At 38.2% G+C, this 22,864-nt stretch overlaps 1 protein-coding gene across 1 annotated transcript; it reads right to left on the bottom strand.

Annotated features, from left to right (window-relative positions):
- Nucleotides 1-4,686: 4,686 nt before the first annotated feature.
- Nucleotides 4,687-21,841, bottom strand: bckdk (branched chain ketoacid dehydrogenase kinase). Its single transcript, XM_008428562.2, has 11 exons — nt 21,436-21,841; nt 18,078-18,146; nt 17,869-17,979; nt 14,518-14,565; nt 12,541-12,660; nt 12,323-12,421; nt 11,273-11,346; nt 9,725-9,853; nt 9,253-9,342; nt 7,485-7,640; nt 4,687-7,402 (listed from the first exon to the last, which is right to left on the bottom strand). Exons 1-11 carry the CDS (start codon nt 21,682-21,684, stop codon nt 7,258-7,260), a joined length of 1,290 nt encoding a protein of 429 aa, XP_008426784.1. The 5' UTR covers nt 21,685-21,841; the 3' UTR covers nt 4,687-7,257.
- Between the last annotated feature and the right edge of the window lie 1,023 nt (nt 21,842-22,864).

Below are 22,864 nucleotides of genomic sequence, written 5' to 3'. Positions count from 1 at the left end.
TTTCCTTGTATGTTAAAATCTCCTTTGAGATCTCTGAAGTCTTTTATATATTTTTTTTTTCTTTAAGCTAGAAACACCTCAAACCTATGTGCAAAATGCCAGAATAAAACAGGTCAAACATAAAGTTTCAATCTCTACTTTGAAGGATAAACACAACAGAAACTTTCAGTAATAAATAAATCCAAATTATTTAGACTATTTTAGAGTTATTTTCAGTTGTGGTTGTGTAATTTTCATGTTAGTCATTAAGGGACGTTTAATCTGCTGTCCTACAAAAACAAACTTGAACATGAACTAATAGATGAATTTTTAACTAGTTTCTGCACTAAAGAATTAAGAATGTATTATGACGTTTACACTGAGGCTCTTTAAAGATGTAAATGTGTCACACTTTAAATTTTTAATTTACATTTGTTACAAAGTAGACCAGAGTTTATCTGCTGATTTATTAGGAGGGAACGCAAATGAAATAACGCCGCCTATGAGTCGGACGGTAAAGTCACATGTGACCCATTTAACAGTAACGGTTCTGGTTCTGCACACCTGCAGATGGTTACAACTTCATCTCAGTAAATTCATATCAGTTCTACAAAAACTAATGTAGAACAATTTTTGATAAATTACGAGAATATTAGCAGAATAAAGCCGCAATTTTACCAGAAGAACGTCTTAAAACTATGAGAGAAAAGTTGTGTTTTTTGTTGTTTTCAAGCATGAAGTGCTCTAAAGCTTCCTTGAAGTAATTGTATCTGGTTTTGGAGTGGTTTAGACACAAACAAAAAAATGCAGTAAGCATAACCCAACTTCCAGTCTTTTTCCTTCCACTTAATTTTACTTCAACTTGCTTGGATAAACTAGTCTTTGAACAGCCATTTTCTTTTTCAGGAAGGTCTGAATGTGATATTTTAGATTTTCAGAAAGCGAATTGTGGGTTTTTATTGGCTGAAAGTCAGAATCATCAAAGTCAGAGAAATGATTGCAGGTTGTGAATAATTTAGTTTCATTTCTTTCATTCTCTGAAAATGAAATGTTTACTTCCTGTTCCCTCATCATCGGTTGAGTGTTTCTCCTCTGGTTCTGCAAGGTGACTGATTCAGAGCAGATAAGTTTAAAAAATTTTTTAAAAGATGCATTAAATGATCCCACAGCTGACTGACTTCACTGTGCTTTTATAGTTTCTGAAAGTTTCTTCTGTTGCCTGTTACAAAGGAAACAAACCCGCCTGGATGCTGTTTGAAATGCTTCAATATCTGAACTTGTTCCTATTGCCTTACAGAAAAACTGCCTTGAGTTTTCTGGATGAACTGTTTAAATTTTGTTTTATCTTTTTTTTAAGGAACATGAACCAAATTATTGTCACATTCCAAAAAAATACACAACAGACCAAAGTGCCACAGTTCATTTTTATTTGATTAATTTATTTTTTGTTCTCAGAAGAAACAAAAGTGCACTTTTTCTATTTGTCTGTTCTGTAAAGTCATCAGTAACTCGATCCTTTTGTTTCATGTCTGTGGACCCTGCTGGGTTCTGCAGAGATCACGGGTCAGAACCTGGAATGTACCGTTCAATAAAACAAAGGTCAATGTTTTCTTTGTCTTGTGTGACGACTTTGTTCAGTCACAGAGAAGTCGACATGGAGGCAAAGGGTGGAACCGATAGCCGTGGAAAAGATGCATCAGAAAAAATCTCAGCATCATTTTACTGTCTTGAACTTACATCAACCGGCAAAAGAAATTATCCGTCCAAAGGCTAAATTAATAATTGTAGATCGCGTGCAGTAGGCCCATTTACTGCATGTGGAATCTTACTTTTTTTTTTTGCTCTCGCAATTTAGCACTGGCTATCCTTGAAATGACCTTTTTAGGCTAACATCGTTGTGTCCTAACAGTGACAGTTTTGGCCACGCCCACTAACGCTGTCAATCATTTTCTTTATATACAGTAGCATACACAGACATTCTCCTTTTTAGTTAATATTTTTTTGTTTGAAATCAATCAAATTTTATTTGTATAGCACATTTCAGCAGCAAGGCATTTCAAAGTGCTTTACATAATTAAAATAAAAACAGCTTGTGACTGAATAAACAGAAAGACAGAGAATTTTTTTTTTTAAAGAAAAAGAAAAAAGGTTTTAAAAGATAAAAACATTAAAACCCGCACCCCTTGTAGGACTTCAGAGTTGTAGTTAAGATGTCATTTAACAAGGATTCTCACACAAATCCTTGTTAAATGATTCATGTGAGAGAGGCATTATAAGAGGCATTAGTTTATAAAAGTCCAGGCAAACCTAAATTTACCATTTTAAAAACAAAAAGCAGCGGGAGGATGTAACTTCATAACCTCATTTTCTTAAAAAAAAATAATAGAGAAATAGAGAAAATACGTTGTGTAACGCAAGTACAGATTATAGCAGCCAAGTGGAAAAATTCACTAACGTGGATTATAATTATGAAACAGCAAAGGTAGATGTCTTACTTTCGGGACTCGGGGAATACGTGATTTGTACCACTTGTTCTGTGGGTTTTTTATGTGGGTCGATGTCTCGTAAACGGCTGTAAAGTGAAGGTTTTGGACCTTAATCTGACTGACTACTTGTGTGGTTCGGATCGGGCTGAAGCGTTGCTGCTCTAAATTACGTGCTAAGTATCGGAGGGGCTCGTTGCTCCAACTGCATGTTAAATGCATTTTATATAATTGTCATATAAACAAAAACCAAGGAGTTGCCTAAAAATAATTTCATACTCCATGTAACATAATGTAACATAAGCCTGTTCCTGTTGCAGTGGACTTCCTTCCGCATTATTTTCCTCCAAAAAATGATTCCACTGAACGAAGCGCGTACAGCTCCCTTTTAACATCCGTCTTCCATTTCTGACGCTGGATCTTCAATATCCTCAAGCTTTGAAATAGCAGGCAGCTACAAACCGTGTATTAGCTGTAGTGGCTAAGTCTTGGCTRCAGTCCGCTGTTGCCTTGATATCAGCAGGAAAATGACAAAACTAAGCACTGGATGGTACCGGCTAATTACTGGACACAACGACACACCAAAAATCTCGATTGTTATACCAGTAGCTCGCAGATATTTTAAGTTTTGCGTCTTTTTCATGGTACAGATCTTGCAGCTTTGGCAAATCCAATAGGAGCAAGCACCCTGTCAGCATGCCTAGGTGGGCCCCATGTGGGGGAAAGGAGGGCTGATTTATCGGTCCCATATGGGTTTGTCCGCGGGTTCCACGGTGGTCCCACATGGGTTTTCCCATGTAGGGCCACAGCCTACGTGGGTCCTACATGGGCAAACCCATGTGGACCCACCACCATGTAGGCCCCATGTGTGCGTTACCCCATTGTAACACTAATCCCAGGTGTAACAGTGGTTTTGAAGGTTCTGGGTTCGATTCCCGGCCCCGGTCTTTCTGCATGGAGTTTGTATGTTCTCCCTGTGCATGCGTGGGTTTTCTCCGGGTACTCCAGTTTCCTCCCACAGTCCAAAACCATGACTGTCAGGTTAATTGGCCACTCCAAATTGTCCCTAGGTGTGAGTGTGTGTGTGTGTGTGCATGGTTGTTTGTCTCTGTTGCCCTGCGACAGACTGGTGACCTGTCCAGGGTGAACCCCGCCTCTCGCCTGGAACGTTAGCTGGAGATAGGCACCAGCAACCGTATCGACCCCACCAAGAAAATGGATGGATGGGCCTGTGTAATAGTAATTGGGTTAAATCAGTTATATAATGCTCAAAACACAAGAAGTTCTCAATACCAGCTAAGTTCTCCTCTCTAGTAACGGACAGTTCTGCCATGTTGTATTTCTTACATGCTGCGCAGGCCTCTCTTTTAACTGAGTCTAGGCCATAGATAGAATTACAGTTATGGCACGTTTGTAGTCCTAAGCAGCTACTCTGCTCTGTGTTCTGTTGCTACGGTAATTAATGCCATGCACCTGTTGGTGGCACAGAGGGTGAGAGAATTCTCAGTGTAAGCCAGCCTGTTTCTCACAAAAAAGCACTTCGAACAACTTCTTCTCGTTCAGGAACTGTGACACGTATTCGAAAACCGTTTGAAGTGTATGAGAGGTCTATTTGTCTTCTCCGATATTCTCGCGATTCATATCTCTACCTCGCTCACAGTATTAACAGCGATGAGAGAAAGATGACGTGCGCTGAGGTCTGACATTTTTCAGAAATGTATGGAAAAACATGGGTCTGAGCGTGAGTTTGTCCTGTCGCATGACATCGGTCGGAGTTAGAAATTATTTTGGGGTGAGAAATCCACTCTCTCCCACAATAGCGGAGCGGCCCTCGCTCTCTAACTTTTCGAAAAATCGAAAACTTTGGGTCGCTTGGAGACAAAATGTGGAGAAATTGTAATTCTTATCGACGTACTGTCTTTACTTTAGTCTTCTAAAGTAAATCTAAAGTAAAATAAAGTACTTTCTAAAGTAAACTAGATCACGGACGTTTCTACAAACTGAAGTTTGAATGGCATTTCTTTGTGAATTTATGACGACACAGGAAGTCGTCAAAAATAGGGTATTTTTAGGATTTTCTGTCCCCTCGCTACATTGACTTATATGAGGTTTTTGGGGTCTTTTTTCGCAATTTAGAATAATGAACATCATATTTTACTATCCAAAGATAATGCATGTAATGTGAAATCATACTGGAGTACGTGTTCAAGAAAGCTCAGAGTCAAAGATGTGAACAGGCAAAATTTAATTTCTACAAAATCTTGAACAAAACAAAGTTCATGAGAAACCAGCGTTAGTCCAGAAGACAAAACTCCTCATGACAGCATATTTTTTTCAGTAACATAACTCTTTTTTCAAATCATCTTTTATTTTAATCTAAAAATCTAGTAACCGATTCCAAAATGAAAAAGAAAATAGGAAAAGAAAAAAAATAGCCTTTTTATCTTCAGTTTTCTCCCTGCTATAACTCTTTCAGACCAGCAGAGGGCATCAGTGCACATTTTATGGCACCGTCAAATTGAAAATCTCCCTCCCTTCAACATTGTTCCAGCAATATTTTGGAATAAGGACGCTAATAAACTATTGATGCTTTATAGGCTTAAGCTACATTTTTTCCCGCCATCTTTATAACTTCCAAGACCTTCGGAGTTACAATTAAAACATTAGTTCATATATACCATTTAACCAAGAAATGTAGGTACTAATAATGATGATCTCTTTTCTTAATAATCAGGTGAGAAATAAATACTGCAGCCTTTTAAAAAATGAAAGCAAATGTTTTCTATTTCACAAATAAAATACATTCGTAACACCTCACAAGCCAACAATTAATGTAAATATCTGTGTGTAAACTTTACAATGCCCAGGGGATATTTTGACAACAAGTAAAGCTGCTAATCAAAAATATTTGAGCATCTTATTTGTGGTTTTCATGTTAAAAAAAAACTTTACTATGGAGAGTTTTTAGACTGTGGAAAGCTGCAAACGTGGGATTAAGCTGGGTTCCTGACGCCCTTTCACATTTAAAGGATGACAGTGAATGCAGCAATTAGAAGTCTTGCTATGTGAAAAAGAAAATGTAAATGTAGCATTCAGGAGGATCTGCTGCATAACAACAGCACCACTCTGGGGAATGTTTGCAACAATCGTGGGAGTGCTCAGTGTTTATTATGTTGTAAATTTCCAAACCACATGAATCAAGGCTTTTTAACCATTTATTTGACTGAAGGGGGGAAGTTTAGTCACTTTTGTGCATTCAAGAACACAAAGTAGCCATCTTAACTTTCTTTTCCCTCCCAACTTTGAGACCAGATGTTGGAAATCTGCTAAATCTAACATTAAAACATTGTTTTAGTGAGCTCTTAGTTAATAACTTCTGTTTACTACCTTTATTTGCCTTATTAATCCAACATGGACGCTTTATGTCTGTGGTACTTTCCTTTAAATGAGAGGTTTCTGTACCCCAACCAGTTAAGTCCATACTGTAGAAGAACAAATACAATCAGTGTTTTTGAATCAGCATAATAAGACAATGCAGACACAGGGTTCCATCAACAATATTCATTACCTTCCATGTATTTTGGCGGGGCTCGCAGATCCAATCAAGGCTGAGAACTGAAGTTTGACTGTATTAAAACTCTATGAGCTACGAGCAGGAGATGGAGAATTTGATCATTTCCACTGGACTCCCAGCAACCGTATGCCCAATTTGGAGGTGTGCACACTTCACCCTCACTGGAAACCTGACTGACTTAAGCTGCTACTTGGCCAAATGAATGCAAATAAGCAAAAAAAAAAAAGTATTATAGTGCAACAAACTCAGTTGGTTAGCTTTTCATAAACATGATCAAATGGAAACCTATCTCAAAGACCGCAAACTTCTAACGAAACTCCAACACTTAGAAGAAAAAAAAGTTAAACACTTCTCGGGTATATTGTTAGCTTGTGAGTTGTTCCAGAAATGTCAAAAACGGCTGTGATCGGTGCGAGACAAGCATTACCACACAAAATCTGCTAATAGTGGAAAACCAACAAACGGATGTGCTAAGGTGTGCATCTGTGTGAACCAATGAAGGCATCAGACAGTAGGATAAAAAATAATAAAAAAGGAAAGTAAAAAGTCATCATGCAGTTCAGTTGCACAGTAAGGCAGATGAACATCTCCAGTCCAGAAAACAGATCTAAGATTCTTCTAAGCAGAAAGACTGAAAGCAACTTGAGTTTTGGCAGTTTGAATATTTACGTTTCATTTGCGTTTTTTATTAAAGTCACAAGATCCAAAACTCCTTTAACTTCAGCGACGTGGTCTGAACTCATTTACTGCTTTGAATCTCACCGTTTTTCCCTGGTAGGCTTTCGATTTTGAAAAAAAAAAAAAAAAAAAAAAAAAACACACACACTAAATGTGGTAATGATTCATGAAACCTGGTAGCTGACCTTGACAGACTTGGAGTGTTTCGAAACAAGAAACATCAACGTGAAGCTCTTAAATGATAAAGCTTCTTCTTTTAAGAGAAAGTTCCCGATAAACAAAAACATTCAAGAATTCATGAACAGCCAAATCTTAAGAGACGACATGCTACAGGGTGCAAAACACAAAAGACAACCGAAATCATTAAATCGAGAGCTAACATAGCTTATAATCAGTAAAAGGCGAAATAAAGAAGATCTGACAGAGTGATCTGAAGGCTGCCACTCAGCAGACATATAACCTCATCTCTGCCTGCCTTCGCGTGGGGAAGAAAACCCTCTAACGTGGCCTGATTCCTTCGTTTGGGCCTACAGGGAGCGACTTTTACACTCTGAAGCTTTCTCCTTTGCCATCGATGTGGCGCAGACGCAGGTAGACATCGGTGCCAATGCCCTGCATGGACTGTACGGACAGGGAGCCGCCGAGGTACTCTGCGTAGGCTCTGGATGTGGGCAGGCCGAAACCAAATCTACAAAAGTGGAAAAAAAAAAACGCCAGATTAGTGACGAAAGTAAAAAAAGAAAGAGTGCATCTGCAGGTCCCATTCTTACCCGTGCATTGGGCTGGACTGGTTCCCGCTGTTAGTGATGGTGTTGAACAGGTTGCTCATGCGGGGGTCCTGCACGCTCTCCTCGGCAGTGCTGAAGTGGTAATCCATCACCTTCTCAATTATTTTGTGAGGGATGCCGCCGCCACGATCTGAAATCCTGAACGCACACAAAACATAACCGTCACCAGAGGAAACCACTGCAGGTAAAACGATGTACCGTTCAATACAACGATGTACTGGTGGTAAGATGGTACGTAAATTAATGGTTCGGTACGTACTTCGGCTTTAAACAGGATTTGAACATTTGTGCAAAGCAGAGCTGCTGTTTGGAGTCACCAGGCCAGGTTAGATGTCTTCACCACTATTACTACTCCTAACTTGTAGATATTCCTCTTTCTATGATGCTGAAACTACTAACTTTCATGGATTCTGGGGGATTTTATTTGACTAACCAAGAGGGCATCAATGGGGAGCAAAAAGACATGAGGAAAATAAAAACCGGAACATAGTAACTCAGATTTCTTTCACTCCCTTTTATGCAGCAGTTCTGCCTTTAAAGAACAACCAGCAGCATGAAGGCCAAGGAGCCCAGCAGATGGTCAGCAGGGAGACGTTTCAGACAAAGACAAACAGCTTGAGACAAACTGTTGTGATGACAAATATTAGTTGTGCATTCCACATAGAGGGCAATATTTTTGGCCTATATGCCAAAAATATTGACTACACTGTCTGCTTAGGGCAGTGTCTTTAAAGTGGGTGTCACTAGGGGGGCGCCAGACGAGCTTCAGAAAGTTGGGGAGATTGCAAAAAATAAGAAAATACCATCCATCCATTCATTTCATCCATCCATCCATTCATTTCAATTAAGGAACGCTTATCCCCCTACCAGTAGGAGGGGGCGCTGGTACCTATGTCCAGCAGTCAACGGGCGAAAGGCGGGGTCACCCTGGACAGGAAGCCAGTCCATCGCGGAATAAGAAAATTGAATTGAATAAACTTTTTAATGTAATTTTTAAATTGTATATTATTTAAAAACAAAATCTAATCTGTTAAAATGACTTGTAGAAATGTTGTCATGCTCATCATTCTGATTGGCTGCCAGTCACATTTATCAAGCTGCTTTGCTCCTGAAGCTAATGTAATGAAAGCAAAATGGAAAAGAAGCAGACCAAAGGTCCAGCAGCCAGCTAAAGCTGCTGCATAAAACCAGAAGAACTGTAGAGATTAAATAAACTTTCATGTGTGACAGGTATAAAATATGACATATTTTCATATAATCAAAGCAAGGGATTGTGATGAAAAATGATTAGGTTCATTAAGAGTAATAAAGTTATAATTTAACACCTGATACTGGCCAAGTAAAATCAGAAGTTATGAGGCATAAATGTAATGACTGAACAGAGAGTAAAGTGAGAAAAGAAACATTGTAAAAGTCAAACTTTCTTTACGTATCTTGTAGCGTTTAGTCTGTGCGGTCAGAAGCTAAACACTGTTTGGAAACTCATGTCTGAGAGGATGATTCTGTTTCAGGAGGATAGGGAAGTTGAGAAGATGCCTGAGTTCAAACACAGGACGATAAAATCGGAGTTCAACTTCCTGCAGGGTGACCACATGTGACATGCTCAGGTGTTGGAATGGCCTAGTTAAAGTCCAGCTAGCTGAACATTAATGCAAGCCACAAGTTTCCTCTTTTTTGGTAAACATTTATCTTGCAGGCCAACGTTTGGTCTCAGAGTTGAACTTGTGCATTTAGACCTGAAACCACTGACCTGATGACAAAGTCGATGTCGTTGTTGGCGATGGTGACGACCACATCGGGGACGTTGTACGGAGTGTCCAGATGGCTCTCCATGGTGGCTCTGAAGGAGGAGCATCAATAAAAAAATAAAAGACTAACAGAAATGTTGGCCCTAAAACCAAAAATAACTTAAAACACTTCTGAGTCACTTAAGACACAGGAGATCAATTCAGTAGTATTTATTCTGTTTTTAGAGTCTAAAAACCATCAAATTAAACAATGTTTTGCATTTTTTTAACCACTTTCAGTGGATCTTCTGATCACTAAAAAGTTTTCAGGAATTGTCTGTAAGGGAAGTGATATTTTCCATTTAAGTTTCAGAAGAGAAAAAGAAACGGTTGAATCTTTCAGTCTTCACGTCTCCTTCCTACAAACATCATTCATTACTCTTCTCTACTTCCTTTATTCATCCTGCCTTCCTGCTATCATTCCTGGCCTGTTACCTCATGGCGTTCTTGAGCAGCTCTGGCAGGATGTAGTCCAGCGGCAGCGGGATGAAGGGTAACCGGGCCGCCACGTGTCCGTTGATCCGGACCCGAGGAGAGTTACCGTACTGGTGTTCACACAGACGCCTGTCGACGCCACAGAGAATGAACCACAATGACCATTTCTCCATCTATCCTGCAGTATTATAACACTGCTGCTATATTTAGTGTGTTCATTTGTCTTTTCTTGTTTTATTTTACCCTTTACATTTTGTTTTTCTTTTTTATGTTTATTGTTGTTGCTGTTGTGATTTTGATAACGTCACAATAATAAAAAAAAGTAACGGCTCACTTCCACCGACATGTTTTTCCGTCCACACCTCGACTTTTTGCCTTGACAGGAATTCAAATATTGTTTATTGTCTATTTCTTTATTCACTTTTGGTTGTTTTTTTTCCTGCGTTGTGTGTTTTTAACTTGAATGGCTAAAAATGAAAAAAAACAAACAACTATACTTTAGTTACTTTAAATTCCTAAACTTCTGGAGGGATTATTCTAATCAAATTTACTCTAATCTAATCTAATTAGTAATGAAAAGCAGCATGTTCCAATTTCAAATCTTTGTCACTGTAAATGAGCGATTTTAACTGAAATTAAGCTAATTTTATAGGGGAAAAATGCTTTCATTAGTATTTATGTTCAGCTATGTTTATTTTTTCAATACAGATTAATAAAGTTTAGCACATAAATACATTAGATTAAAGCCAAGTGGCTAATTTCCATCTCTAGTCCTGCTGGCAGGTTGGTGTTAAGACAAACAAGAACCTTACAAGTTTTCTAACTTAAACTGACTTTGTGTAAACAATGAAACTATGTCTATTAAAGTCTTTCATGAAAAAATAACTTAAAAGTACAAAACACTATTATTGTTTGTAGGCAAACTATTTTAGAAATCTCTTCTTGAAATGTTACTTTCAGAAGAAAAGTAACTATTTAGACTCCATAAACATCACTGCTCCCAACAAACTCCACAGGTCTTGAATATCAATGAATATTTGTGCACATGTTCAGCTTACTCAGAGCACAAAATACTGCACGCTGTCATAAATATAACCCACAAATCAGAACTGTAAAATAATTTCAAACAGAATTTTGAATCCCTGAAATAGTGCAAAAATGATGAGGAAAGTCACATTTTTAAACTTGATTCACATCAGGATAAATTTTAAAACATTTACACTCACAAAATCGTCCTGCCAGCTGAGCAAACATCTCAACCAAAAATATAGTAAAATGATCACCAAGGCATTATAAAACAACTAAATAATTTGTGCCTCAATTTTAAAAGGAAAATTCTCCGAATGGCTCTGATGAGCGGTCCAAACCCCGCAGGAAGCTTCTGATGGATTCCAGAAGCACCGTTTGACAGGAAGACTCACAGTAAACAGAGCGATGGCTCATATTTCATCCACATGTGTTTATCAGCTGATCTCTGACCTTCCTCTGCCAATAAGAGAGCTGAAAGCAACAGGAAGTCATCCGACAGCACTGAGCAAACAAACTCACCTGGAAAAGTCCACCCACTTCTCGATGATCTTTTTAGGAGAAAGGCGTCTGCAAATGATCCCCACAAAATCCGCCTGGAAAACAAACATGGGAGAAATGTTATTCCTTTAACAGAAAAACATCTGATGTACCATCAGCTTCTTTAAATTATTGATTTTAATTTATAGACTTTATCAAACCAGAATCGACTATAAAAATCAGAAAAGGTAAGTGTTTTTTGTAGCGCACCAATTATCATAACCCAAAGTGCTCAAAGGAAATAAAAATGATAAAGTAAAATTAAAGTACAGATATTAAAAGGCATAAAAGAATAAATGCTTTCAGTCCAGATTTAAATGTTTCTGATTATCTCTTGTTTTCAGGGAGTTCTAGAGCAGAGAAACTAAATGAGCTGAAACTGTAGTTTTTTTTTTCTTTTTTTACAGTAAACAGCTGCAGTGACTTAACCTACTGGAAATAAAGGATAACTTTTATTCTGGTGATGTTTTTTTAACTGATTTTAGGTTTTTGTCAAAATTTAGATCCGAGACCAAAACTACTCCCTTGTATACTTGTCATGAGTCACTTATTTCTTTTAAGTCCTAGAAGAGCTCTGAAAGTTGCTAAATATAGTGACAAAATCTATATCCATCCATCCATCCATCCATTTTCTTGCACCCTTTTTCTCTCAGTGGGGTCAGGAGGGGTGCTGGTGCCCATCTCCAGCCAACGTTTCGGGCGAGAGGCGGGGTACACCCTGGACAGGTTGCCAGTCTGTCGCAGGGCAACACAGAGACACACARSMMTGCAMACACACACTCACACCTAGGGRCAATTTGGAGAGGCCAATTAACCTGACAGTCATGTTTTTGGACTGTGGGAGGAAACCGGAGTACCCGGAGAAAACCCACCATGCACAGGGAGAACATGTAAACTCCATGCAGAGAGACCCCAGGCCGGGAATCGAACCCAGAACCTTCTTGCTGCAAGGCAACAGCTCTACCAACTGCGCCACTGTGCAGCCCACAAAATCTATATATAAATACTAATTCATGTAGCAGTCAGACATACATTTTCTTCATGAAGAGCCAGATGATGTGTGGCTAACATTCGGATTCCCAGACGGGAACACAGCGTCGTATCCAAGAAGTTCCTGATGATGGTCTCATCCTGGAAGATGGAGAAAACAGAAATGGTAACTGACGAGGCTCCTGGTTTTTCTGTCTCTTTAAACCCTCAATCATAATTACTCCAGTAAATAGTGATAACGATCAGAGTGCATCTCTTGCCTGGATGTGCCGTCGACACTCCCTGAAGCCCTGGGCCAGCATGGTCACCACGTCTTTGTGGTCGTCCAGCAGCTGCTGCACCAGTTTACAGAAACGAGCCTCGACCTCCTGGTCCTTGATCTGTCCACAGAAACAAACCTCACATTGAATCTGAAAATGAATTCCTTCAAGTCAAGGAATTTTGTTTTACATGATGAAATCTAAAGTGGTTGTAAAGATCCATCTGTAGAGGTGTGTTTAAAATATTCCCATTTGTTCCTATAATCATTTTTTCCAGGCAGGATGTGATGCTGAACTGAACTTTTTGCCTTTTAAAGAAAACTACAGTGTCTATAAATACTTTTCACCCCCTTGGATGTTTTATGCTTTTTACTGCTTGTACAAATCAACTATGAGCAACAAAATTATTTTGACAAAAAGAAAAACAACTTTAATTTCAAAATGAAACCTGATTTCTACATAATTACACAAAATAACACAGTAAGTGACTGAATAAATATTCACTTCCTTTAATTCAACAGAGGTCCAGCCAATTAGTGGTTATAGTCAAATTGAGTGGAACGGAGATCACCTGAATGCAGTAACTGTCTCCAATAACTGCAGTAAAAAGGAACCAGTAGTCATGGCTGCCAATACAGCATGAAGAAACACTCCAACCAGAAGATTATTGAAACGTACTGCAAAGTCGGAGGATGGATATACAACAATTTCTAAGGCCCTGAATATTGACAAATGTTGTCATCGCAGCCAAAAGTGCATTTAGATCCGAGAACAACTAAATAACTGATTTGTGCCTCAATTATTTAGGCACAAATAACTGAGGCACAATATTCACCCCCTTCACTTGAAGGGGGTGAATATTTATGCACTCACACATTTTATGTTGCATTTTTTATTTAACCATAAATATTTTCATTTTGCCATTAAAGTTTTTTTTGTACACTTTTTTCGTCAGAAAAGCCACATTTTGTTAATCATGACTGATTTGTAAGGGAAATAAAAAAGATGAAACATTCAAAGAGATGAATATTTTTTGCTGGCACTTTATCTACAAAATTCTTATTAACCGGCAGACTGAAGTAAAAATGAGACACAGCTTCTCACCTAGGTCTGCAGTGGCCAAAGTTTTTATCATGTAGGCCAAAACTGTCAGGTTAAAAGTACTTTTTGTTTGCTGTTAAAAACTAAAATTTTAAAAAATATATAAAACAATGTATTTGAACTTGCTCAACAGTGAGCTAAGCATGCACAATTTTAATTAAATAGCCAAATGGTAGAAAATGTGGCATAAATCATTGTATGTAAATGTAAAAAGGTTTTCATGCACCACCTGAGCTGTTTTCACATAGAGACAGGAGGGAAGCGAATTAGCTTCACTAGTCCATGACGGGTTAAACCAAATAATCTGGAACAGGGGTGTACAAACATCTTGCCATGGAGGCCAAAGTTGTTACCCTAAAAGCACTTGCGGGCCATAAACATAAAGTAAAAAATATACTCATCAAAATAAAGTTCTTGTGGTTTTTTTTTTTTTACTTTTATCTCCTCAACAACAAACTAAACTTTTGTAAATCAGACTGATTTCTTCACCCAAATCTGAGGAACAGTTGCTCAATGTTTGTGGTTCAATTTACTGCAAAATGAAGATGATTGCTTGAATCTTGCTAATAAGTGATAAGTTGCTTTGTGCCTAAATTATTCTTTATTTAAACACAATTTTATCTGCAAAAATGTCGAAAAGATCATAAAAAGTCAGTCTGCATCAATTTCCTGCTTACAGGCCAGATTTGCCCAACTACTGAATCATGGTTGGTTTTGGGGGCCACAGCACATTATGCAAAGGGCCAAAATTGTCTCGCAGGCTGCACTTTGAACATCCCCGCCCTCCCCACCTCCTTCCCTTGAGAAATGCTGACCTTGAACTCATAAACCCAAACCGTGTGCCGTAACAGTATTTCCTGTTTGCGTGACACTCACCTGGGGAAAGTCGCTGAGCATGTGGTAGGCTCTGATGTACAGCTCATGCTGCAAGAAAGAGCAAAAGAGACGGATCTCAGTCACATGACCAGAACCGACCGCACGGCGACGCCAACAAACTCTCACATGGGTCGCATTACAGAAGCTCTCAGGATCCTCCTCTGTTTTCTTTCTGTGTAAACAACATTTTGTAACAGTTATAATTCATCTGCTAACGGATATTTGAGCTGACCTCCATTTCTTCTGATTGCATGAAGAAAGGAGCCGGGATTTATGCAACCAGAGGAGGAATCTGGGTGAAGGTTCATCGACACGTTTAGAAGAGCTTAGAGGGAGAAAACTGGCAGGAAGAGACGCAGACTCTGCTTTTATGTCACAAAAAGCTCTTTCTGTTCCACAGAAGCATTTATTCTGGCTGATTAGAGCGGCTGTGCAGAGGAATGCTGCCTGTTTAATCTCAACCTCCAGGAACAATGTGTTCCCGCTGGATGTTCTGGCACTAATCCTAACCCTCATTATGAAACGGCCTAATTACAACCTTTAAAGATGTGCCTTGTCTTAAAGTATTCATACCCCTAAAATGTTCCTGTATTCTGTCACATTATATCCACAAATCTCAGTGTGTTTTACTGGGTTTTTATGAGGTTAGATCAGCAAAAAAAAAAAAAAAAGGAATATAATTGTGAAGCGGAAGGAAAATAATTCAGTTTTCAAAAATCAATCCACCAGCTAAACCTCAGGCAAACGTTAGGGTGGAGAATATCTTTTAACATCAACTTTCAAGTCTTTCCACAGATTCTCATCTAGATTTATGTCAAAGCTCGAACATTTTGAAATTAAGATTAATGTAGAAACCTAGTAAACAAATACACACTTGCATCTATGTTTTTTTATTTAAGGCTTTATTTGTCAAAACATTCCATTCTAAAGAATAATATTATAAGTTATTAATGTCTGATTTATTCTTGAACGTTTTGGAAGGTGAACCTTTCAGTCCCAAGTTTTTTTGTGCAAGTTTTCATCTTCTAGTATTTGTCTTCATACTCCAATCAACTCAGCTCTCCTGCTGCAGAAAGAAATCCCCAAAGCATGACGTTGCCTCCACTGTGTTTCACTCAGGGTGGGGTACCTTTAGTGGGACACTGTGATGGTTTGACTGGTGTTTTCCACACGTTTCCTTCAGTTCCATATGTTTGCCGTGTCCCCGACTCAACCCTGGACTTTAATGAGTAAGGCTACGTCTTGATGCAACACGATGGCATGGCAACACAATAACACATCAACGCGACAACATGTCAACACATCAACATGACAACAAAACGACATGTCAACATGTAAACACGTCTACATGACAACAGGCAAACACGACAATATGTAAACACGACAGCATGTTTGTTCTCAAACAAACAGGAGAGTTTGTTTGAGGATTGTTGCAGAGGATCTGACAGAACAGCAGGAACTAAAACTAAATCTAATCACACAGCATTTATCTTTCCGTTTTGATTTTGCACTTTACCAAACATTTATGTGGTTAAAATGATTTGAAAAGGAAAGAAAGGGCAGTAAACTGCCACAGTTAGCAGGTAAATCTTGCAGAAAGGTGAAGACAGAAGCTCCTCCACTCTTGTGGGATCAGCAACTTCCGCACAAAATAACTGGAAAACCCTGACTAGCACGGAACCTTTGTGTTCAGTGGGAAGGTCCTTCATTCCCAGGCCCGATGAACCTGTAGCGGTGGTGGATGTTTCAGCTCCGATCAGCAGTTAGTGAAACGTTACACCCTGGAGCACGCGGGTTATGCCTCTGTTTTACTCGTTTGTTTTGGCTCTAGCGTCTGATTTACAACACCTCACACTGCTGCATCAGAAGCGTCGTGGAAATGGGGTCATGTTTTGACGTTGGGATTATGAACAACCATGTAATAGTAATAAATATTTGTAGGCGCTGGATTCAAGAAGTGAGACTCAGCAGAAACTTTGGATTCTGTAGCACTAAATCTTCTCTATTTGAAGAGAAACAACAACATGTTTCTGTTCAAAACATGTTGAAAACAACAACATCTAAAATTTAAATACAAATCTGGATTGTTTTCATTTTGCAGTATGAACAATTAAAAACGCAAAATTACTGAATCCCATTTGAATTCCGAATATTACCTCTCTGATATGAAAAGAATGGAACAAAACTATGTTTGTTATAATCTTGTACAGTATGTTATTGTTATTAATATTGTTTCGATATTTTTTAAACACTTTCTGATCTTTCTTGTGAGCCTTTATGTTTACATGCTGCTGTTATATTTGAATGTAACAATAAGGGATATTTCTACTCTAAAATGTCAAGTTATTGCTTTTCCAGACTCAAATCAAGTTTTCCATCAATTTTTGGGAGCAAAGACTGAAAACATAAATATTTTCCACACTTAGCAAGACCAGGAAAATACATTCAATATTTTCCAGACTTAATGTATCTCACTGAATCAGTGGCACACAGTCTTCACTGCTAGTACTAATAATAATTAATCTGGCCACTACGAGTAGCCCTGTTACCTTATACCTGAGGCCGGCTGTGCCCAAGTGAAGCAAGTACTTCTGAACCAGATTTATGAGCATCACTGTTATCTCAGTCAGAAATATAAATTTTATTGAATTCTATTTGTTTTTAAAGTTAACTCTCAAACATTAGATTTATTAAATCTTGTCTGTCTCTGAATATAGATGCATTTCCATTATGTGCGCAAAACTTTGTTGATATTCCGCTGAAATCAAAAAGACATAATTTTTCAATAGTGTTTCCATTAAAAAAGAAATGCAATTAAAGTTTCTTCACATGATATGTCGTTAAAAAACATGCTACACCATCGTCATCCTACCACTTCCTGTCTTCTTCTTCATGGTTTCTGTCTGTAGTAACATGCGGTTGTGATGCGAAAAAAGTGTTTCTATTGCAGCTTTGTGAAATACATTAACTTAGATGCAACTGAAAAAAACCCACTTCATCCTAATGCAAAAACTTTATATAGAAAAATGAGAGTGTGTCGCAAAATTGCGGAGTTTCTGTTAAGTAGATTTATTTTCGAAATGTTAAATGGAAAAGCAGCTTGTGTTTCTGTCATGAATTTAAAATGATTGACAGTTTCATGTTCCTCTCAGTCTTTTCACCCAAATACTTCATTAAAACTTCCACCAGTGATTCCACACCTCTCTCCCGGTCTGTCAAAGTACAGCACTGACTCATGAGGACAGTCCCAGTTCTTATTATAACCTCAGCTGTAGTGGGTTCCTTCATTTTTAGCTCTAAAAAGTAAAATACTGACTTTATCCAGGGGTTTCTACAGGATTGTGTCCTTACCACTTGAAGAATGGTCGGGTTGCAGCCGATGATGAAGGGCAGACTGCGGAAGCCCTTGATGCGATGGGCGATCCGCACAGGCAGCTCCTTGTGAAGGTACTTGGCACTGCTCTGGGATCACACATACACACACACACACAGTGAGAAGCTGCAGAGCATGAAGGCACTGCGGTTAGATGATTTACTCTCAGCGTGGGTGAAGTGTTTACCAAGATGTGGTGTCCATCAGGAGACTTCCCAGAATACAGCAGGGTCGCTAAGGTCAGCCGCACTGACGCCTGCAGACACAATCACAAAGGAAGTCAATTAAAATCTGTTTTTAATTAAAAAAAAACAACATGTTTTTTTATTTTAATTAGACATGAAAAGCAAAACTTTAAGTAAGAGTGTATTTTGCTTGCATCTATAAGGAACGATTACTGGATAATATTATAAGCAATCTTATAAACTCGTTCATTGGCTTCAGCATCCAATTAAAGTAACTCATTCTAAGTTATTTTGATTTACACAATTGATAATTTTCTAAATATAAATGGGGAAAAGAAAATCCTGAAAGCTGTTGCATAAAATGTGAGACACGTCTCAGTAAGATTTTCAGGATAAAACAACCTGTGTGACAAACACCATGACACATAGAAAACAAACATGCTAAGACAAAACTCTCCTGCAACTGATTACACGCTAAAAGATTCATTACTATAATTTAGGACAAAATAAAATAAAAACGTTATTGCCTGCAATCCATAAATCATACATCAACTAGGAAAGATGTAGTTGACTATTGCCAGCCTGGTAAAATCAAGAGATGATTTAAACAGAACCGGTGTGACAACATGAAGAAGACTGAAAACCTTACAAAGCAACACCTCATATCTCCCAATCAAAGGAAATTCAAGAGCAGGAACAAATTTATTGACATTTATCAGTTTGGAAAGGTTACAAAGCAATTTATTAAGACTTTGGAACAGCAGCGAGGCCCTTCAACACACATGGAGAATATAGGCAAAAGTAGAGAACTTTAACAGGAGAGGCCAACCTACCAAGACTACTTCCACAATTCATCAATAGCTACAGCATGTTTCCATCCAATTCTAGTGCGAATTTTGAGCAAACATTTGAACTGTCGCCAAAAAAGGGAAAAAAAGAAAGGAAAATGTGAATTATTTGTGCTTCCATTTACTGGTGTGAAGCAAATCAACCAAGCTACGTAAAGTTTCATCAAATTTTGAAGTTCTGTATGGTTGTAATAAACAGAAAGTAGAGGTTGCAAACTAGCATGGACCACACATATCAGAAAAAATGGAGTTTTCCCGTGCGAGACGGAGGCTGGGAATTAGATTTTTCTCAAGGTTTCGTGACTGATAACAACTCCCAGTCTTCAGAAAATTAGCTTTTTCAGAACTTATTCAGCAAATGTTTTTCCATCTCTCCTTTAACATATTAACTCTTTTTCGAAAAAAGCCCAAAACCCCTCAAGCAGGAGTAAAAACTTTTTTGCAAAATTATCTTGAATTTTGCCATTTCTATCAACCTTTTCTAATGAGATACTTAAAAACGAAAATAAAAATCATTGATGGAAACACTGCTCTTCCACAACGATGTAAGAAACTCAATTAAACTCCAGTTATCACAAAGACTTTATAGCAATTGCTGCTTTCAAGTGCTTCGCAGCAGCAGGGCAGGTTGGTAATAAACTAAACTGCATCTTGTATTTACTCTGGTTAATTCAGTCAGGCATCAAAATGTGTTTGATCTGACACATCTTGATGCAACACAAAACGGCAAAAATTTGAAAGGACACAGCGCTGCAAATTTGTAGCAAAAAAGATTTTATCTAGAGCAGTTCCCAACCCTGGTCTTCAATGCACACTATCCTGCAAGTTTTAGATGTTTCCCTTCTTCAATATGCCAGATTCAGCTGATTGCAGTTCACTAAACACCTGTCAAATCAGGTCACCTGGGCTGAAGCAAGGAAACGCCTAAAACATGAAAGGCCTCAAGCACCAGGGTTAGGAAACACTGATCTAGAGAGTAACAAAAAAAAAAAAAAGACAAGTCATGCTACATCTGCATGCAACCTGCTTCCCCCAGAGATTGGGTCTCACCTTCATAACAACAAATGAGTCCTAGCAGGCACACCTTACTGACAAACAGTCATGCTGTGACTGTTTACCTTAATTTGAACCTGAGAAAAAAAATTCTTGGCAAGGTGTACGCAGATGCAAAACTTGTAAGTACAAGTGGAGGACAGTCAGGGGGAACAATCTGACCTAGTTTCTCTTGGTCTGACCACAGCAATGCACATAGCAATTTCAAGCTTTCCCTTTTGTCTGGTGACCAGAGCTAAGCTGGGAACTGCTCTGCAGAATTAATGTGCAGTTAAATGATGAAGTTAAAGTTTGTTCAACTTCACAGCTAAATATCCACTGTTTAGAAACAGAAGATCTTAAAACTTTCACAGGCATTATGTAACAAATTTAAAGTACACCTGGGGTTTTGTTTCTATGCTAAAAAACACTTTATAACAAGATAATTGGTAAGCACCTGACTGAAAATGATTGAGTGTGAGGAACTAAAACATCTGAGTTTGCAAAGAACAAAGAGGAAGGAAAAAGTGTTAACTGTGAGAAAAAACTGAGTTTTATGTAAAAAAAAAAAAAAGAAAAAACATTGTACATCTATGACTAATAGATGTACTAATCTATCAAACTTGAAGGCGTTTCTGTTAATTAATCCTGAAATTAGTCGGACTAATAAATTACACTTTTATTTTAACTGAAATTAAAGTTCAAAGAGGGTCAAAAGGTCAGATTAGCCACCAGAAGCAACAAAGGCACTCACTATAGAGACTTTCTAGTAATAACCGGGTTATTCAATCCCCGAATTTGAAACCTTAACCTTTCCTCAGCTGATAACACAAAATTGTTCCACTCTTGTGAGCTTTGCTGGAGTAAAAGATTCGCGCTCTGCACCATTATTCATCAACCATTGGTACTATTAATTAGTAGTAGATCGTTTAGCTAGCTAAACATTTTGTCCTCTCGATGCTGCATTCAAGGGCGCGCAGACAACCGAGGAAATCGGAGCGTAACGTAACGGTTCTGATTCTTAAGTTAAGATGTTTTTTAAATATATTAAATTTATATAAGTAATATGTATTCCAATTAGAGTACTGTAATTAGGAAACATTGTCGAATCTACTTTTTAAAAATAAAATTAAGCCATACGCTTATTTCATTGTCTAAATCACATTTTTCCTATTTGGCTTTAAGAAGGCGAGGTTGAACCGCTTAACTACTTATGTAAGCAAATTCTTTTATTGAATAACAAAGTACAATACATGTAGTTTTTGCTTTCAACCTTAACTGATAGTTAAGATAGCAGTTCGAACTAAAAATGATTATTTTCTGCATTTCCTCATTCACTGAATGTAGCACCGACGGTGCCATAACGGCTAACTCTGCTCACCAAGCTCAAGCCAGCTCCAGCCGGCTCGCGCTAACACTCCCTCGCCGCCGCATATGAACAGGGAGCAAAAAAAAATAAAATAAAATATCCACTCCTCACCTTCTCTGCCGAAACATCGATGGCGGACTGGTTGTAAAAGGAAGTGACAGTCTTCGACCGCTCTCTTGCCAGTTCTGAGACACCCTGCACTGATGATGTGGACCGGAATCTGTGATTCCCGGTGCCTGACTGCAGCGCCGGTAATGTTTTGGTTGCGGGAGTCAATAAGAGGCTGCCGATCCTCGGCCTGGCCCTGCCGGTGACACCGCTCAGCATCTCCGCCGCTATGCCTGCCAGTCCCGGTCGCATTTGGAGACGAGCTGTTAGCACGAACAGGGCTGGCCCGTTCCTGGTGCAGAACAACGGAATTCTGCAGCTGCTATGAAGCCATTAGAGTTGTGTCGTTGCGCACAAAGGCACGAATCTGATCTCAATACAGTAGAGACAGGGTACAGAAAGGCCTCTGTGCTTATTGGTCAGTAGGTCAAAGAGGTACGGTAACGACGAGAAAGCTCAGCCAATCAGCGAGTCAGTCAGAGGCGGAGCTAAATATAATTAACGCCCCACTCTCAACGGCACATACTGTACTCTGCACGGTATGTAATATGGACAAACAATAGTGGTAAAAACACAATGTTTAAAGTAGAATAAAGTTATGAAACGTAAAAATAAACAAATATTATTTGTACTGCTCTGTACAATATCAAAATATAAAAATGCTTACAGAGAGGGCTTAATAACGTGCTTGATTAAAAAAAGAAAAATACTTAAGTTAAAATAGTTTTACAATTAATTTCTCTCCAACATAATTATATTGTTCTCTGCAACAATGCTATTATTTCTTATTGAAGAAATAAGGAAAGAAGCAGGGATAGAAACAAGAATACTTGGTCTCTAACCCAGGCTGGTCAAATCTTTAAATAAGTGGTTCAAAAAGATGGTAAACTTCTAAATCTCCAGAAAGGAAACCCAAAATGTAAAAAATGTGATGCTTTATTTTTTTCTGGGAAGTCAGAAGTTGCAACAACTACAACCTGGAGGAGTTGGTTTCTAAAACCAGTCTTAATTATAGTGGTATTTTTCCCTTAGCAGCAATTTAAAAACCTAAGATTATTGGAATGATTAGCTGATGCAAACTAAGTTTTTTTTATATACCACATTTTAAAACTACAATGTTGACCAATTGGTAAATGCTGTACAAATGACACCATAAAAGTACAAAAGCCCAAAACAAAAAGATTAATGATTTTTTAGTTTGCGTTAGAAAACCAGCTGCAGCATTCTGAAGTCTTGCAAAGGAGGTCAGATTAGCACCTACTTATCGAGGAACAATAATCCAGTTTGGATGTATTAGAAGCATTCAATTCAATTCAAATTCAGGATGGTTTGCGTTGTCCATAATTTTCTTGATTATATGAAGAATCCAATTTTTTAAAATATAAAAATAATTTCACTTTAGATAAAAGCCTTGGTTCAAAACAGATTGCTG

Source organism: Poecilia reticulata, linkage group LG14 (assembly GCF_000633615.1).
Source record: "Poecilia reticulata strain Guanapo linkage group LG14, Guppy_female_1.0+MT, whole genome shotgun sequence".
Classification (NCBI taxonomy): Eukaryota; Metazoa; Chordata; class Actinopteri; order Cyprinodontiformes; family Poeciliidae; genus Poecilia; species Poecilia reticulata.
This window is presented reverse-complemented; position numbering and strand designations above follow the sequence as displayed.